Consider the following 16,793-nt stretch of genomic DNA (forward strand, 5'->3'; position numbering starts at 1 on the left):
CCGAGGCGAGCGACCTCAGCGGAGACTATGTCGATCCGTCCCAGGTTGCAAAGACCCAACTGCTCCCTGTCCCGCCAGCCGAGACAGGCGGAAGGTCAAAGAAGCCATTAAGCTGGTCGCGGACCATTGTGTCTCCCAAGGCATCAACCGGCATATCCATTGCATCAGCCCGCAGCGCTGGGAACAACTCATCAAACATCATGGCATCGGCATCAGGCGAACAGTCTAAGCTCTGTGGTTCCTCGCCTTGCCCATTGCTGCTTGATGCTGTGGTAGCAGAGTAGCTGGAAAGCTGCGCCCGAAGCCTTCGTAGGCCCTGAAGGCGCTTCCAGAGGGCCATGAGCAGTGGCGAGCAGTTGCTCAGCATTCTTATCATGTCAAGGGCAATGTCAAATTCGACCTTGACGTTGTCGCAAAACATGGAGCTGGCGTTTACAACCGCTAGCAATAGGTTTCCAAAGGCAGTTAGCAAGAGGTGCTTGAAGAAGAGGGGGTTGCGCTTGATGATGCCGGTGTTTTCGTTGAGGCCTGAAAGCATCTGCAGCGACTCCTTGGCAATAGCCGCAGCTTTGTGGGCATGCCTTTGGTGCTGCGCTATCCGTGTTGGGGATTGGAGGACTGGGCGATAGATCAGGTTGTATAGATGGCTCTTGCGGAGGAATATCACCGCCTGAACGTGCCGAATCTCCTGCCCTGGTTGTATTGATTCGAGCTTCATGTCGTCAGCTAGGTGCTGGTACCACTGCCCTATTTGATAGTCGAGATAGTCGAGTTCATCAAAATTGATGGCACTCTCTTTCTCGCCTTGGCTGTTGAGGGCGTGCCACGTCCTGCCAGCCAGTTTGGTCCAGTCGAGGAGAGCCGCCGTCACAGCATCATGGCTACCCTGTTGACTCGTCAGCACATCATGGCTGCCGTCACAAGGAGAGTTGGCAAACCATTCCATACCATGGTAAACAGTGTTGGATCGATATGACAGTCCTGTATATAGAACGGGATTCCCTGCCCCAGACTCGTCCTTCTTTCCAGCATGTACACACACCAAAATGTCTGTAGCGCCACAGCTTGTTCTTCCGAGTTGGCAAAGGAGTTGACAGTCGCTCGACGGTGCAAACCCATTTCGAGGCAGAGTCTGGCCGCAAAACCAATGATGCGGCCGGTTCGTACTTCTTCGTCAAGATGATAGTAATAAAGGGCCTAGGAGCATCTTTTAACATAAATGCACCGCCAAAGTGTCTACCGGTTGCTCCCATACCATCAGGACCAGCAACTGTATGTTGTTGATGGAATTTGTGCTCCATAGGAGTCCTTCAATAGCTTCAGTAGCACTCTGGAGCAGCCTCTGAGCTAGATCATTGCGGCCACCACTCTCCAACGTTCGACCAATGGCCAAAATGAGCTTCAGTTTGTTAGTTTTATCATGGGACAAGCACTCTGCTAGAGCTCCTCGACTCCTCGTATCGTGGACATTAACACTCTGCATAACGTCAAAGACATTTTGGGCAACCTCTAGCATCTGCTCCTTGCTAACTACAGCGTAGAGAGAACCGGTTTCCGCAAACCACTGTTCAATGCTGTTGATGGCATCTCCTCGATTCATATCCCACATAGGGTCTTGGGCCAGGAGCTTCATGTATGGACCGTATTGTGCCAGTTGGCATGGCAAGTTTGAGGCACGGCTTGTACCCTGAGTGGACTTGTCTAATATGGTTGCTGGTATTCCCATAGCCTTGAGATTCCCCTTGACGACTTCAAAGGTAAACTCGGAGCTGGAAGGGCCACAGAATTCAGGTGAGTTGTGACCCCCTTCAGAGGGTCTCTGGCTTGATCGGGTATCCGGCCGGGGACTTGAGTATTGGAAAGTCGCAGGTGATGGGTTTTGTTGTGGAGCAGAATTCGCTATGTCAAGGGGGGTTTCCTGTTGAGTGGCATGTTGAGAAGGCCTGATTGATCTGGTTGAATCCGGGCTCCTAAGATCTTGTCAGTCATCCAGATGACAAGTGAAGACGATCAAGAACAGAATCAAATGAATGGAACAGCTCAACTGACTGTGGATCGGCGGCCGAGACTCGAGGCTGTGGGTGATATTCACATGAGATTGAGTTTCGGACACACTTTGCGCAGGGGTTGACCCCATCGCATTTGACCTTTCTTCGTTTGCACTCATTGCTAGAAGACGGCTGAGAAAGATGTCTTGAGGATGCAATCATCAGGCACGTAGGCTTACCATGCTTGGTTGACATAAGGGTCCCTTCTGTTTCGCCGAAGCCGATGCGCGGCTTGTCGGTCGTTGCTTGTGGCCATTTTACGATGTGACGACAGGCGGTTCCAGCAGCTTCAAGCGGACTCCGTGTAGGAATGGCAGGGCAGCGTCGTCGGTCACTCGGTGCACGTTGACGCGAGCGTATTCACTTCGCCCCAGGTAGAGAAACGCGAGAACCCCTCTGAACAGACTGACTGGGGACACGATTCACGGGTAATATTTCCCCTAGAGCATGCTAAATTGCCTAGATGCAATGCCGAGGTGGACATTTCTCGGCAAGGAGAACCACCCCGCACCCCCAGATTCCCCAGATTAACCCGTGTCCCAGACTGGGGATGATATCATGGCCCCTATTTGCCGGCCACTTGATACGAGTAGGGACTGTTATCAGTATACATATAAAAAGGACAATAATAGAATGAACAAACAAACAGGGAAGTAAATGTGAGTTGTATAAACGTTATAATATTTTAAATATTATTCGTACAAGTGAATAAGAATATGTAGCCTTGACTGAAATGTGGGGAAAGGCACAGTTCCGAGGAAGCTGTTCCGAGCGTTCCGTGCGGTATCATCACGACTCGCCCCCGTCTGGCGATCATGAGAGCAAATAGAACTCATCAACGCCAGGGAAAACCCCGCTGAGAATGTACAATGGAGTGCCATGTTTGGGGCAAAGAGTTTAAGCGCAAAGGCCATTTGACCAGTCACTTGACAAGGCCAAACCCTTTGGCTGCAGCTCCTGTGGCAGACAATTTTCTCCATGGTAAGAAACCTCACATTGATTGCATCATTTTTAACAACCTTGATAGAGACTCTCTGTTTCGTTATGCCGCTATTCACAGCGGTGATGTACAGTCGCGGCGACATCAGATATTGGACGAGATGACTAGGAGGTATCAATAGGCTTGTCTCGAGCGTGCGAGATCAAAGCAACACTGCCAGGGTAGGACCCCCTGTTGGTGCTGTATCAACAAAGACCTCTTTTGCAGTGAAAGAAGGCAAGACCCTCAGACCGAAGGACATGATGGTTCGAGGATGAACGAACCCGCAGCGGAAGAAGACGAGAGTCTTAAGGAGCTCCGCGTTGATGACATGTCTCAAAACTTCAACCTGGGCCAGTTCGATGGTTTAGATGCAGTCTAGCCACCAATTGAGTGGGCGTCTGAAACTTCCTTTGTAGACGAGAGCGTTGCAATAGATGCTTTGTGTTTCTTTGCAATTCAGTTTGCTGGTTTGAGCCAGGGGTTGAAGATGAGCGCGCAGAGGCTGGTTTATGGGAGCAACTACCCATTCACACCTCCCCAGGCCGTGGAACGTGTGACAAAGCAGGCTGATGCTGAGCTCCGGCGGTGTTTTAGTGAGGCTAAAGTGCAGGGAGTTTGTCACGCCAATATCGCCTCTGTTTTGGAGTAGATTTAACAATCGTGACACGTTAAGCTTTGGGTCCAGTGTTATTGCAATGCGACCATTCTCTTACGTGGAAATCGATAAATGGAGTGCACTTTCTAAGAAGACACCTTCATTCACTGATATAATAAGATATTCCTTTTCATACATTGTATTGTCTAGGAGTAACAAAAGACCGTTGGGCAACACTAGATCAAACCCTCAAGAAAGTCAAACCCTTGCCGATGGAGCTCCCATGTTCGTGAACCGACCTTCATCGTTCCAGCGAACGTGTGTCCCTCATCAGGGACTTCTACCATGCCGCACTTGATACCCTTTGATATCAGCTCTTGATAAAGCGCCCTACTCATGTCGATAGGCACCACAACATCATTCGTTCCATGGGCGATGTACATTGGCGGAAAAGAGTCACCAATATTTTCGACCGGGTCGATTTCTTCCCATTTCTTCGAGGGGAAAATGCAGTCCAGGAGTGTCCCATTGGCTATCTGCGTCAAGGTGAATGCGACCCTCGGATCTGAAAGGTTTGGAGCACCAGTCTGGCCTTCGAGTGACGTACCTCCAGTAATAGGCACAGTGGGTGTGTCAAATATCTGTGAGATGAACTCTTCTGTCACTGTATCGGGGATCAAGGCGGCTATGTGTGGCAATTTTGAAGTCCAGTACGGGTCGGAAAAGTTGCAAGGACCGTACATGTTGAAGATGCCAGCAACTGGACGAGGCACGCCGAAACCCTAGAGAAGAGAGCATACAGTTTAGCTTAACAGCTCAGATCTAGTTTAGGATGGAGTCAAACTCACTAGACAACAGGCCAAAGTACCACCTGAAGAGGTACCAAAGGCAAAGACCTTGTCTTGGTTGATCAAGAATGTGCCGTTCAGCTGCCGTGATACCTGAGCTTGCAACTCTCCCCTGCAGATCCAAGAAAGAAGGTCTCGACAGTCCTGTATGGGACCCTCGAGAATGTTGACTTGAGGGCATAGACGATGATTGGGTGCAAGGACAACCCATGACCTATTCAAGCAGTCTTGCACTTGATCTTGGTTGACCATGGCGGAAGAGCCGAGTATGAACGCTCCTCCATGAATGTTGATTACTTGTGATAATCAGCTTGCTTATTTCCAGGCTTTGCAAACATGACTTACAGACTGGGAATCCCTTTGTGCTTGGAGGAACTGTAGACGGCGGAAGATATACGTCGACATCAATGTCTTGCTCATCAACAGTCTTGTAAACCAAACGAATTGGCTCTCGTCGATCAGACTCGTGACTCATGATAGAAATTGTGGACTTGACACGTATGCATAGATTGTCTGGTGCACGACGAGTGGTTGGCAGTGACAGGCGTATCACTGATAAATGCGAGACGAAGCTTAGTTCCGAGGTCTGCTTCAAGTCTAGTCACAACGTCTGTCGTGAAGAGCGACTGCGGTTACCTTGAGGCATAAAAAAAGGTAGTTGAAACAGCTGTATTTGTCTGGAAATGAGCGCATCGCCTGATGCGGTGATATATAGCCCACAAAGGTCTATCATCCGGCGTTCCCGGCCATTGAGGGCACGTCACCACCCTTAGAGCTACGGGGCAATTATCAAATACCCCGTTCTGATTATTGAGCACCCCGTGTGGCTAGATTCCTTCTAACTATAATCCTATCTTTTAATCCTATCTAATCCTAATTAAGCCTATGTATAGCTAACCTGAACCCTTAGCCTATGTTTTTTCTAAGTAAAAAACGCGCTTTTAAGTATACTCTCGCCGTAGAGCCATTATACAGGACCCAGCTCAACAATAAGCCCCAACGAGGATCACGTCTCCCGCTACCACCTAATCCAAAGGGCCATCAGCTCCTCAGAAATCTCCTCGACTTGATTAAACACGCCAAAGATGGCAACATTCACCTCTTGTTTTAACGCTGGTCTAAACAAGATGGTAAAATCTTCCGACTCGGCTCTCTGGAGTCCTACTATCTCAACAACGACGAGGCCGTCAACGTTCTGATGGACAAGTAGTCGGCCAATACCAGTGGAAGACCTCGATGGATATCCAGCAGTGAGCACATGACCAACAGCTGGAACGTCTTACTGCTGGATTCGATAAAGCCCAGGTGGAAGAAGCATCGAAAGGTCCTCAATTCAGCCCTTACCAGCCTTCAGCAAGCTGATCAATCTTCTGGCTCAGTTAAACCATCAAGGGCCGGGCTACAACCACAATAAAGAACACATTGTCAACACATCATAGCATTACGACCCAATGCTAATTAATCCGATCTCGAAAGCTTTGAGGAGGCTGCTTTCACGGCTTTGGCTCTGATCTTGGGTGCAGCCGATGCCAGTGCTATTTCTACTTGGAGCTTCCTCGAGGCCATGCTTCTCTTTCCCAACGTGTAGGAAAAAGCTCGCAGCATGGTACTCGAAGTCACCAAGGATAGGACGCCCGTGTATGAAAATCTACACGATATCCCATACGTCCGATGTCTCATGAAGGAGACTTAGCGCTAGAGACCTCTGATACCCTTGGGTCATCCTCATTCCACGAGCGAGGATATTAATTACGAAGGGTATCGAATCCCCAAGGGCGCCGGACTACATCTCAATGCATTCGCAGTTGGGCACCAAGAGAAACGAAACCACAACCCAGAGATGTTTAACGTTATGGGGAGGATACAACCACATCCGTCCAGAGCATGAACTTGGCCGATGTCACCAAGCGGGACCACTTTGCATTCGGCCCAGGTCGACGTGCTTGCCCTAGATATCACGCCGCCGAGAGATCTCTTGCCATAGCCATTATGCGTATTCTTTGGGCTTTTGAGATTTGCCCGGCAGAAGATTAGGAGCTTCCTCTGGATCCATCCAAGTTTGAAGGAAGAGTCATGCCACGGCCTCCACACGAAAGGCTGCCAGTCTGTCTGAGAGTTTTGGATGAAAAAGGGAAGTTATCAATGGGTACTTTAAGGGATTGCAAGCATCCCGGCCTGAATTTGCAAGTGATTGCCCGTCATGATCATGCGCAAGGAACTGAAGTTGTGGGTGTCAATATGAAGGAGCCTCTTATGCATCTATCCACTGGTAAAGGGGCCTTTAAGCCTGTTATTTAAAGAGTCTCATTAAATTCATGAGAGAAAACTTGAAGCGGCATTTAGTATTTGCACCTGGCTTAGAGAATGGCACTCTACCAATTGAAGAGCTTGATGGGGTTGTCTGTTTGCCTCAACTTCTTTTTGAGGGCATTCCCACCCTAGAGAAGGTAATCGTGACAGGAGAGGTATAGATGGCAATGACTATCGATGTGCCGGGCGAACAGTCCAAAACATTCTACAATTCAGACACTGGCAATGCTGAAATATGACATTGACTTCACTGAAGGGAGTGGCCATGTTGGGTCGTGTCATTATTATTGTCTGTAATGATGACAAAAAGCGATCAGCCACAACAGCAAGACACAGTTAGTAACACATGACGGCATTGAAACTTGATCTAACGAAAGACTGTAACCCAAACTGACTTCTTATGGCTGCAGCCATAGAAGAATCAGGTGAAAAGGTGCGTCTTATGTACAGAATGATAACCTTCCTTATCCTTAGAAAGAGTCATGACCGAAAAGGAGGTCGGCAGATACGGAAGTAAATATCTCCCAGGCCGATTATTCACAGGCGTTTGTAACACCTCCGTATCTATCAATAGACACCACTCAGTTTCATCCGAATTCCAAATCTAAACGTCAGGGTAACTTTAGCGAGTGTCACCCACAAACCGATCGACAAAATATATATGACAAAACCTCGAATCTATTATATGTTTACATCATCACCTGTCGCAGACGAGATGGATCCGGTTTCGGCGCATTCATACCCCGGGTTCGCTGTAACCCCTCAACGGAGAAATTGCCGAGAATGATGCCGAGCCCCGGAAACCGTTTGACCCCGCCCAAAACCGTTGATCTTTTTTAACGGTTTGAGCGGTTTATAACTAGACTACTTTGACAAGGCAATTCGGCGAACTTGGCACGATATCAACTATCTTGAACATGGCTACTCGCAAAGGACCCTTCAGACTCGTTACGGTCAACACGGCCCCTGAGAGAGCGAAGAGGTTGATCGGTCGTCTTATCGATGCTTTGAAGGAGGAGTATGATATTACTCATGTCGATAACTGTGAAAGTATGTTTGCCTCATCTTCTGTGTATCACGTATCTCACCTCGGCAGATATCGATCAGGTGGTACCCAAGGTGACTGAACACCGCCCGAACGTCCTAGTAAGATGAGACCGAATGATTCTATCGAAGCTTGAGAGTCAATTGCTAATTCCACCAGTTCTGCGCATCCATGTGGACGCCCGAGGAGGCGGAAAAGATTCAAGCCCTGGCAAGATCCATCGTCCCAGATATCAAGACACACGCCATCCCTCAAGGCCTGCAAGTCGAAAAGGGTCCTGATGCCATCGTGGAGTATCTTGTTGAAAAGGTTCCTCCTTTGCTTGACTCGTGAGGGTAACATTGGTGGAAACGAATTGCCGGTGGTGGCGGCGCCAAGTTTGAATACGCACAAAATGACACAGAGTCAACTCTAATCTCTTGAGACGTGACTATATAAGAACATGTGATTTGTATTTTCAAGCCTTGGACTTGGCATGTTTTAATTACCACCAGAGTCTAGACTGTCGAGCTATCACTGTTCTGTCAACCGAGGATACAGCATTAATCCATGTTTGGCGAGCTAGATGCCAAAATGAGTGGACAATGCAACCTTGCTTGTGCTTATCAATGGGAGGGCATAATGTCAGAGTTGTAATGGCATAAAAATTACAGTTCAGCGGTCTGTAATTTGTATAATTAAACAAGGACCGTCCGTGCCATCGTCGAGAGATGAAAAAGCCTCAACTGCGTATCCATCAACACGACAAATAAACCACCGGCGTCTGCCAAGACAGGAATGCCAAGAGAATATCGAACGATATGTAAACTCTGAGCCTTGACAGCTAAAATTCTCCACGATCCATAACTAATCCCGTGGGCTGTGCCTCTGTGTGGAGAGGGGGACGCGTGTCGGATCTCGCGCATTGATCGGCCTCTCAACCTGCCTGAATGGGGATGACGGGGATGCGGCTCCCCGTGCGAGCGCCGAGAATGCCAAGATATAGGGGGACGGACGACGGTTGAGCCGTTGGGATTTGGAATCGGGGGGACGGGTCAAGATATGGCAGCTGCAAAGACTCGTAATCTCGCGTGTTTTACTGTCTGTGTACAGGGGACTTGAGCCAACAGGCGCTTATCCGTTCGTCATCCTCTCGTGACATTTCAAGGGTCCACAATGGGGCAGAGTTGCACAGGAACAAGGGTCTTTAAAGTTCAAGGACAAGATCAACAGAGTCTATGTTGCCAGATTTGTGCTGTGCTGGGTACAGTAGGCATTTAGGTGACAGGCATAAGGACACACAATTTCCAACACAAACAAAAATCCCTCATATAAAAACAAATTACTCCACCACCGTCAACGCAAATCAGTCATCGTGCTCATCCTCGGCGTCTGCAGCAATCTGCAACAGGTTCTCCTCTCCTGGGGCGTTCTGGGGATATCGCGCATTGAAGCCAATGACAGAGCGGGCCTTGAGGTAGGTGCTTGTCTTGATTGAAACCTTTTTGTTGGAGACGAGCCATCGGACACCTTCGCTGCAAGGAGGGGTTGTAAGCGAGCCGGCGTATCTGGAAAAGATTGTCAGTAAGCCACTCAATTATTAGTTGTCGTTTGTCACTACTCACGATTGAAACGATCCAGAGGTCAGGAGCTTGACAAGCTCAGACATGGCCAGCGGCTCCGTGTGAGTGGTTGCGCCAGGGGTCGCAATCTTATCGACAGACCCCAGAACTGTTTCAAGCACAGTGGATGCTGTAGCTGCACTCTGCCGAGGCTCCAGCGCAGCCCTCTTTGCTCTGCCTCGGGCGTGGTGGCTCTTGGCAGAGGACGCAGCAGCAGCAGCACCATCGTCCAGGTCAATGTAAACACCGATGACGGCGATTTCCTCCTCCGCAGTCTGCCACACCATGTGCATCTCCATGGCCATGCTCGTACCATTGTCAAGATGCTCGCTGGGGAGGTGGAAATGGAACTGCTTGAGCTCGTAGGACTTTTCGCCGATCTCGAGGCTGCCGCCGCCGGCCTCCTCGGCGATTACCTCGACGGTGGTGCCGAGATTCTCAAATTCGGCGCCTTCGGTAAAGTCGGGGATTTCGAGCGTCATCTCGGATGCAGGGATGAGGTTGAACGAGCCCTTGGCCATGTTGATTGGCGACTGGCTCTTGCCCGTGGCGCACATGACGTTGGCAGCTGGGTCGAGAGAGTACCAGTTGACCGGGCCCTAACAAGAGTTAGGAATTGCACCCCTTGAAGAAATGTGACGGGATATAGTGTTTTTAGAGTTTTGTGCATGTTGTGAGGTTTCATTGTAGGATTATGCTAATCGTGATCGGATCGAAAACTTACTTTGATACCGTTGTATCCAAACTTGGGTTCCTCAAAGGCCTCAGCTCGAGGATGCAGATGAGTTCCATAGGCGCAAGAAGCCAGGACCTGGGGAGCCGAAGCGGCCAGGAGAGTAAAGAGGGATGACCAAGCAGGCATGGTGAAGAGTAACCAAAAGCTGACAAGATTCAAATGAAGGTATAGAAGCCAGCTATTCCAAACAATGAAAAGAAACGATAATAGTATGTGCAAGTACTGAAGAGAAAACTGAGAAACTGATTCAAACACACTGAAGAGAAACAATCTCGAGAGGATGGCCTTGCATCTTTAAGCATTTTCGAGTCATGGCCACCTACCTTTAAAAGATCACATATCGCATCTTGGTACTACCATGACATGGCCTCCCCCAGGGGCTGTGTGAAGGGGGCCCGGGGCTTACATGGGCATTGCAACGCATTCATTGTAAAAGGGCTCACCGGATATCCCACCCCCTGCCCCCCAATGGGGCCCCAAGGCCTGTCAGCGAATGTCACGTCACAGGCGCCAGCGCAGGGTCTAGAGCGCCTGTGAGAGAGACCCCTGACCCGTTTGACGCTGCTGGAGGAGAGAAAAAAAAAAAAAGGGTCCTGGGGTTTTAGTGGGCGTCTGGGACACGGAATCTCAGACAAGATGCATCTAAAAATGGAGGCGTTGATGTCGTAGACGCCCACAGCTGCAAGACCGGGCAGCAGAGATCCGAAAGTCTCGAGTTGAGTTTTTCTTCGTTTGTAATAATTGCCCACCAATAAATCGGATCCCGATAACGAAACTCGTATATCTGCCTGTATTATTCGCCAAGACAAAAGAGAGTTTGGTTGTAGAGTTTTTGCCAAGGCAAAGCGGCCATGTACCTGCAGGTCAAGTGCAGACCCAAGAGTCTGGGCAGATGAACCAAGAGTGTGAGATAGATCACTGAGTGTATTCTTTGCATTTCTCTGTATAGCTCTCCTCTTCCGAGGTGCCACAAAGACTTGCATGTTCCCATTCATTTGCATTCTGCCGCTGCAAGCTAAAGCATCGCATTATTGACGCACTTCACTTCCGGTCCGGCTGCGGGCGCACGACTCGACGCGGAAACAGACTGGCGACTCGGCTTGTGTGATGTTCACTAGCTTACGAATGTTGGAATGTTACCTTTTTTCCTCTCGGTAATCGCAGACACTCAAACACACCTCCTTTCGAGGTCCCCCGGCTGTCTGGAGGTGTTTGCCAAGACCCCCCTGTCCTCGTTTGGGTAAGGGTTCAGACGAGGTCCAGACAGGGCTGAATCATTTGTCCAGCCCCTTCTTGGCGACCTGATACAACCGTGTGACTCGGGGTTAAATTTCTTAAATGGTAACCTTTTTCGTAAGCTTAAGTTATCACGGGCTACTCTATTTTGTTCTAGTTTGGTGTTTTGGCCTGTCCAGCTTCCATTCATGGATGGATGTCTGCTGTGCCACAGTTAGTGTGTGCTGCGCAGTGTGGCAGACGCTGTGGCTTTGACCTGACCTCGCTCTTCTGACGGTGTTTAAATCCGATGTCGCGAGACGACGTAAATCCGGCTTCATTGTTAAGCAGGAGATATAATTGATTAAATCCGAATACTATGACAATGGATAAAGTCAAAATAACTATTTAATAATTAACATAATTCGTGTTGCTGTCAATATTCTATCCATCATTTTATTCTCTTCACCACCAAAAGCTGACATCATCAGCCACTCATTCGGGCTCCTCGGCGACTGCAGGTTAGGTTACCCCTCAGCACAGCACACAGCAACCACACACTGCCCGCATTGCAGTGATTGATTCCACACACCTTCATCCTCTCCACGAGACCCAGGTATCACAGCCTCCACTGTCGACCGCCGTCAGCTTCCCCCCCAGAAAATGGCTCCCCTGTACAAAAAAGCCCTTGTCTTGGGCGCATCTTCAGGCATCGGAGCAGCCCTCGCAGCAAAGCTCATCGAGACCGGCACAAAGGTCATAGTCGTCGGCCGACGCAAAGACCGACTTGACGCTTTTGTGGAGGCGCACGGCTCGGATAATGCGAGCGCCGTGGCTTTCGACGTGACAAATCTCACCGGCGTCAGGGCCTTTGCTGACGAGGTCATCCGCTCCAACCCCGACCTCGACTGTGTGGTTGTCAACTCTGGTATTCAGCGAGGCTTTGACTTTTCGAAGCCCGAGACTGTTGATCTGGATGTACTTGGCGACGAAGTCACGACAAACTACACTTCTGCTGTTTACTTGACGGCCGCCTTTATTCCTCACCTCAAGAAGCAGACGCAGGGACACCTCGTATATGTCAGCGCCACCCTCGGGTTGATCCCATCCATGATCCGGACCCCGAACTACAATGCCTCCAAGTCTGCACTTCACACATTTATCCTCAATGTGCGGCAGCAGCTCCGCGAGGGAGGGTGCTCCAACGTGCGCATGGTAGAGGTTTTCCCGCCTGCCGTGCAGACCGAGTTGCATGATGAGAACCACCAGCCGGATCTCGTCAATGGCGGGGAGATCGGCATGCCGCTGGCAGAGTATACTGATAAGATGTACGACGGTTTGGTCAAGGGTGATGATCAGTTTGCTATTGGGCCGGGTGAGAATCTTCTCAAGGAGGGTGGATGGGAACATCAGCGAACGCAGCTGTATGAGGCTGGCCAGCAAGTTCTGAAGGGTTCGCTGGCCAAGTATCTGAAAAAGTAACAAGCATAATGTCCGTACCGGCAGGGGAATGGCCCGGACCTAGGCTGCATAAGCAGTGACAACTAGGGTAGTGAGCTGCAATGCCAAGGCACTTGAGACCAATGATAAGACTCTGGAACATGGCAACCGGGATAAGCCCTCGTGACTGTATTGACTAGTTCTATTGATAGATCTAGGTTTGTCTCCAACATTTGTCCCGTTCCCGTGTTTTGTCCCCCAGTCTTAATTCAGCGGAAGTAGATTCGGCGAATGCGACGCAATTCCGACGAAGCGGCGCATTTATTTACCGTTATCACTTGACCAACTGTCTTTCTCTCATCGGGATAGTATATATGCAAACGGGGCTCATGCATCCAAGTCAATTCTCGCAGGGTCCCACCACATAAAACGCCTGCATCCGAGAACCCGTCCTTGTCCTCCCTCAACAGATCGGAGGTCGGAAAGCTTGAGTAGGATAAGCCGCTGAGAGAGACGTGTGTCTCAGCCCTATGTATGAAGATTAAATATAAATCTAAGGTTAACTCAACTTTGGTCTCTCAAAATACCGATTGTTGAAACTGCATGTTAGTTAACCCAGCTGTGGCGCTTAACCCGAGGCACCTAAGGAGTTGTGTTCCTTGAAGCTGCCCGGGTTCGCGATAATCGAGATAGCATTGGTAGCACTACGTTTTTTTTGAATTCGTCTCGTGCCTGAAATTTCACTTGTCATGCTGTCCCCTCACAAGTCGCCGTGATCTTGGCGTTCTAGGAGGCCTAACCCAAGACTCGACCTTGACCCGTTGTGCACCCACTCCACTCCATTGCCACATCTTCGTACCCCGTATAATTACAGATCACCATTGAATAAGGTGCTGATCCCATCAAGCCTCCTGCATCTGTATCCGTGATGATTGACGTGTCGTAGAGGCGTTTGTGCTTGCCTGGCCAGGTGACACCCGTGCCCCCCGCCCTGGGCCACCCTCGCACACAACCTTAGAAGTGGCCTCGGAAATACGGTAAATAGGAATAATGCTTTATGAGTTGGGGATTTGATTCATAGGAGAGCCTCAAGTCCCAAACGGCCGGAGGAATGATAACTCTGTGTGCCGCAAATCGAACACTAGTTGGTATAGGTTCGGGATCTGGCTTAACATGGAGTAGCGTACGAGTTGGGTGCCCCCTTGAGTTAAACAATTGAATCGCGCTATCATTCATTCTGTACGCCTTTCGCTGCATTACCTCTTGCATAGTAGATTGCCAAGTAGATCAGGTGCTCAGGCTGATGGTCCCTCAAGCCTCTCCCTAACGCGTCAACCTTATCACGTCTCCAAAACCGTGTGACATGTATTGAAACGAACCACTCTTCTCGAGATGCAATTTGACACAGTAAATTAATACGGTGCTCTTGCCAAGTCTTTTACCAGCATGCGCCCGTTGGTTGTCAATGAGCTTCACGTGACCAAGTCCATCCGTCGCACAGCCTCCACGTCTCAAGCTGAAGCGATTTTGTTCCTTCAACCAACAAACATTAGCAACCGCCAGAGCAACCAACCATGCGTCTCATCAACATCGAGACGTTAAAACTTGAAACTTTTCTAGGCGAGGTTCCTCCTTATGCCATCTTATCACATACCTGGGGTGAGGGCGAAGTCACCCTTCAGGACCTCGACAGCGATGATCTTGAGGAAAAGCCTGGATGGAAGAAGATTGTGGGATTCTGTCAAACCGTCACGGAGCATTTATCAGACCCGCCGCGATATGCTTGGGTCGATACCTGCTGCATCGACAAGACAAGCAGCGCTGAGCTGTCCGAGTCCATCAATGCCATGTTTCGCTGGTACAAGGAGTCTGATTGCTGTTTCGCATATCTCCAGGACGTGGAATCCGAAAATCTGGAGCGGTTAGAACAGTCTCGCTGGTTCACAAGAGGCTGGACACTTCAGGAACTACTGGCGCCAGTGACGGTCGACTTTTTCGATCAAGATTGGGACTTTATCGGCACCAAGGTCGGCCTTGGCGAAAGGATCTCGCAGAGGACCAACATTGACATCGAGACGCTCAGGACTGGAGATTTATCAGAAGCGAGTGTCTCTCAGAGGATGTCGTGGGCTTCCAACAGACAGACAACGAGGCTTGAAGACATTGCGTACTGCTTGCTCGGCATCTTCGATATCAGCATGACCATGCTGTACGGTGAAGGAGAAAAGGCCTTCATTCGACTTCAAGAAGAGATTCTCAAGGAGTATGACGACCATACAATATTTGCATGGGACTCGTCCTCAGTTCCAGAATCTGCTTCGACGATTGGTACTTTGGCACCTCATCCGTCCTACTTCAGCAAGAGCTCCCACTTTCAACCTCACCCCAGTTCCGGTGACCCAGTAACCATCACCAACCGAGGCATTCGACTTGGACTCCCTATCATAGAGGAGAGTAAGAATCCTGGTCAGAAGCTTGGTCTCCTCTCTTGCTTCGCAGATGGCGGTGCTGGCTCGGCTGTAGGCATAGCCCTCTTGCGCAAGTCCCACGATCTCCAAGAGTACAGTCGTACTCGCGCTCCCCCAGTTGAGCTCTCCATGCGCGCATTCAACTTTCCGCCGACGACTGTGTTCTTGACAAAGAGGAACGGGTACTCTCACAGAGAGGGCATGATCAGCAAGTGTTGGCTTCATTACTGGTCCAAGATCCAACCTCTACGGTCGTACCCGACTGGTTCGTGGCAACACGACCCATACACGGAAAACATGACCATGAGATTCCCCAAGAGTGATGCGGAAGAGGTCAAGGCAAGCATCGTATTTCAGGTAGTTTCTTCGGGAGCATGTTTCTCTTTGGCACTCACTGTCAGGCCAAGAGAAAGAACAGGCAAGGTCGGCCTAATATCAGTTTCGAAAGAGGCGGACAAGGCGGACCATGTCTTCAAGATGCTGAGCAACTTGCCAATGAGTAATCAGGTGAATCTGAAGGTGCCTGGTCTGTCTGTGTATGCTGAGTGTCGAGTGCAGTCGATTCGAGGGTCCTGGATGTGTGACATTAAGGTTACTACAAGCTAGGGGTTACTAGATGGGCTGAGAAAGTTGATTGCGAAGAGGGGTTGGCCCTTAGGTCGGGTTGATGAATACAGTATCATGTTGAATGGAGCATTTGCAGGTCTCATATTGTTCAACTGTTGGCTTTGCAAAAACCTCTCGGGGCTTACCTCACAGGCGAGACATACGGCAGTTTCGCCAAGAGTCCGACTTTAGGCCAAGATCATCTGCGCTTCAGGTTTAACCTCTTGGCGATGTCCCCAGTCTTGGCCTCGTGGGATCGACAATGCCCAGGTTCAATTTACCCACAACACTCCACTCGAGGTAATTCCGCATTTCTTCCGCACTCTCGCCCCGTGAGCGTGCTAATCTGCCTCATTGCGCTCAGCTGGTCAACCTTGCAGGGGTCGCGGGTCTTGGCAGACCAAGATAAAGACGCAAGGGCATTCCTCACATTTCAACTTCAAACAACCTTCATCTCTTATTCGAGTATCCAATTTTGCAATCATGTGTTTCCCACGGCGCAGTAAAAAGCCGCAACAGCCAGAGTTTAATATTTACGACATCAACTCTCGACCTGTCTTTGATGATGCATCGAGCTTTAAGCGACACAGGCTCTATAAAAGTCAACGGACTAAGCGTGATGGATGGAGTTGGTGGTATGATGCTGTGTGGTTTGGCAGCGGCCCCAACAGAAGCAGAAGAAAATCGAGATATGGGGACGGAGGATGTGGTGGTGGTGGAGGAGGATGGTATGGAGGAGACAGCGGATGCGGAGATGGAGGAGGTGGTGATGGGGGTGGAGGCGGTGGCGGAGGTGAATAAGATGCCATTCAGGTATGTTTAATATCTTTTCAGCATGTTCTTGACGTTCTAACTCGGGAACAGGATTTGCAAGACCCCCAGACCTTGTTGAGGCCATC

The 16,793-nt window shown here is 49.8% G+C and overlaps 8 protein-coding genes across 8 annotated transcripts; 5 read left to right on the top strand and 3 right to left on the bottom strand.

Moving 5' to 3' along the window:
* Positions 1-25: 25 nt before the first annotated feature.
* NECHADRAFT_84274 (uncharacterized protein) lies at positions 26-2,230 on the bottom strand (the record flags this gene model as incomplete). The annotated part of the gene is made up of 5 exons (XM_003048587.1): positions 26-886; positions 949-1,197; positions 1,256-1,970; positions 2,116-2,180; positions 2,228-2,230. 5 exons carry the CDS (start codon positions 2,228-2,230, stop codon positions 26-28), a joined length of 1,893 nt encoding a protein of 630 aa, XP_003048633.1.
* Positions 2,231-2,917: 687 nt separating this feature from the next.
* On the top strand, positions 2,918-3,679 carry NECHADRAFT_84275 (uncharacterized protein; the record flags this gene model as incomplete). Its single annotated transcript, XM_003048402.1, has 4 exons — positions 2,918-3,029; positions 3,170-3,209; positions 3,256-3,392; positions 3,447-3,679. The coding sequence occupies 4 exons, from the start codon at positions 2,918-2,920 to the stop codon at positions 3,677-3,679; spliced, it is 522 nt and encodes a 173-aa protein (XP_003048448.1).
* Positions 3,680-3,861: 182 nt separating this feature from the next.
* On the bottom strand, positions 3,862-4,948 carry NECHADRAFT_47832 (uncharacterized protein; the record flags this gene model as incomplete). The annotated part of the gene is made up of 3 exons (XM_003048588.1): positions 3,862-4,407; positions 4,474-4,769; positions 4,819-4,948. 3 exons carry the CDS (start codon positions 4,946-4,948, stop codon positions 3,862-3,864), a joined length of 972 nt encoding a protein of 323 aa, XP_003048634.1.
* A 1,224-nt stretch (positions 4,949-6,172) lies between these two features.
* NECHADRAFT_47422 (uncharacterized protein) lies at positions 6,173-6,361 on the top strand (the record flags this gene model as incomplete). The annotated part of the gene is made up of 1 exon (XM_003048403.1): positions 6,173-6,361. A coding segment is annotated over one exon (189 nt), but the record flags the coding sequence as incomplete, so codon positions are not given.
* A 1,339-nt stretch (positions 6,362-7,700) lies between these two features.
* On the top strand, positions 7,701-8,161 carry NECHADRAFT_95887 (uncharacterized protein; the record flags this gene model as incomplete). The annotated part of the gene is made up of 3 exons (XM_003048404.1): positions 7,701-7,833; positions 7,880-7,929; positions 7,988-8,161. The coding sequence occupies 3 exons, from the start codon at positions 7,701-7,703 to the stop codon at positions 8,159-8,161; spliced, it is 357 nt and encodes a 118-aa protein (XP_003048450.1).
* Positions 8,162-9,034: 873 nt separating this feature from the next.
* NECHADRAFT_63216 (uncharacterized protein) lies at positions 9,035-10,410 on the bottom strand. The gene is made up of 3 exons (XM_003048589.1): positions 10,154-10,410; positions 9,433-10,028; positions 9,035-9,375 (listed from the first exon to the last, which is right to left on the bottom strand). The coding sequence occupies exons 1-3, from the start codon at positions 10,289-10,291 to the stop codon at positions 9,174-9,176; spliced, it is 936 nt and encodes a 311-aa protein (XP_003048635.1). The 5' UTR covers positions 10,292-10,410; the 3' UTR covers positions 9,035-9,173.
* A 1,442-nt stretch (positions 10,411-11,852) lies between these two features.
* Positions 11,853-12,988, top strand: NECHADRAFT_63220 (uncharacterized protein). The gene has a single exon (XM_003048405.1). It carries the CDS (start codon positions 12,044-12,046, stop codon positions 12,860-12,862), a length of 819 nt encoding a protein of 272 aa, XP_003048451.1. The 5' UTR covers positions 11,853-12,043; the 3' UTR covers positions 12,863-12,988.
* A 1,406-nt stretch (positions 12,989-14,394) lies between these two features.
* On the top strand, positions 14,395-15,111 carry NECHADRAFT_28110 (uncharacterized protein; the record flags this gene model as incomplete). Its single annotated transcript, XM_003048406.1, has 1 exon — positions 14,395-15,111. A coding segment is annotated over one exon (717 nt), but the record flags the coding sequence as incomplete, so codon positions are not given.
* Between the last annotated feature and the right edge of the window lie 1,682 nt (positions 15,112-16,793).

This window comes from Fusarium vanettenii, assembly GCF_000151355.1.
Source record: "Fusarium vanettenii 77-13-4 chromosome 8 genomic scaffold NECHAsca_11_chr8_3_0, whole genome shotgun sequence".
Classification (NCBI taxonomy): Eukaryota; Fungi; Ascomycota; class Sordariomycetes; order Hypocreales; family Nectriaceae; genus Fusarium; species Fusarium vanettenii.

Bases quoted from the DNA above. Each gene is read 5' to 3' on its own strand.
- NECHADRAFT_63216 (XM_003048589.1), bottom strand. From the start codon at position 10,291: ATGCCTGCTTGGTCATCCCTCTTTACTCTCCTGGCCGCTTCGGCTCCC. The intron at 10,029-10,153 runs GTAAGTTTTCGA...AACTCTTGTTAG, and splicing joins TTGGATACAACGGTATCAAA to GGCCCGGTCAACTGGTACTC. The intron at 9,376-9,432 runs GTGAGTAGTGAC...AATCTTTTCCAG, and splicing joins ACCTCTGGATCGTTTCAATC to ATACGCCGGCTCGCTTACAA.
- NECHADRAFT_63220 (XM_003048405.1), top strand. From the start codon at position 12,044: ATGGCTCCCCTGTACAAAAAAGCCCTTGTCTTGGGCGCATCTTCAGGC.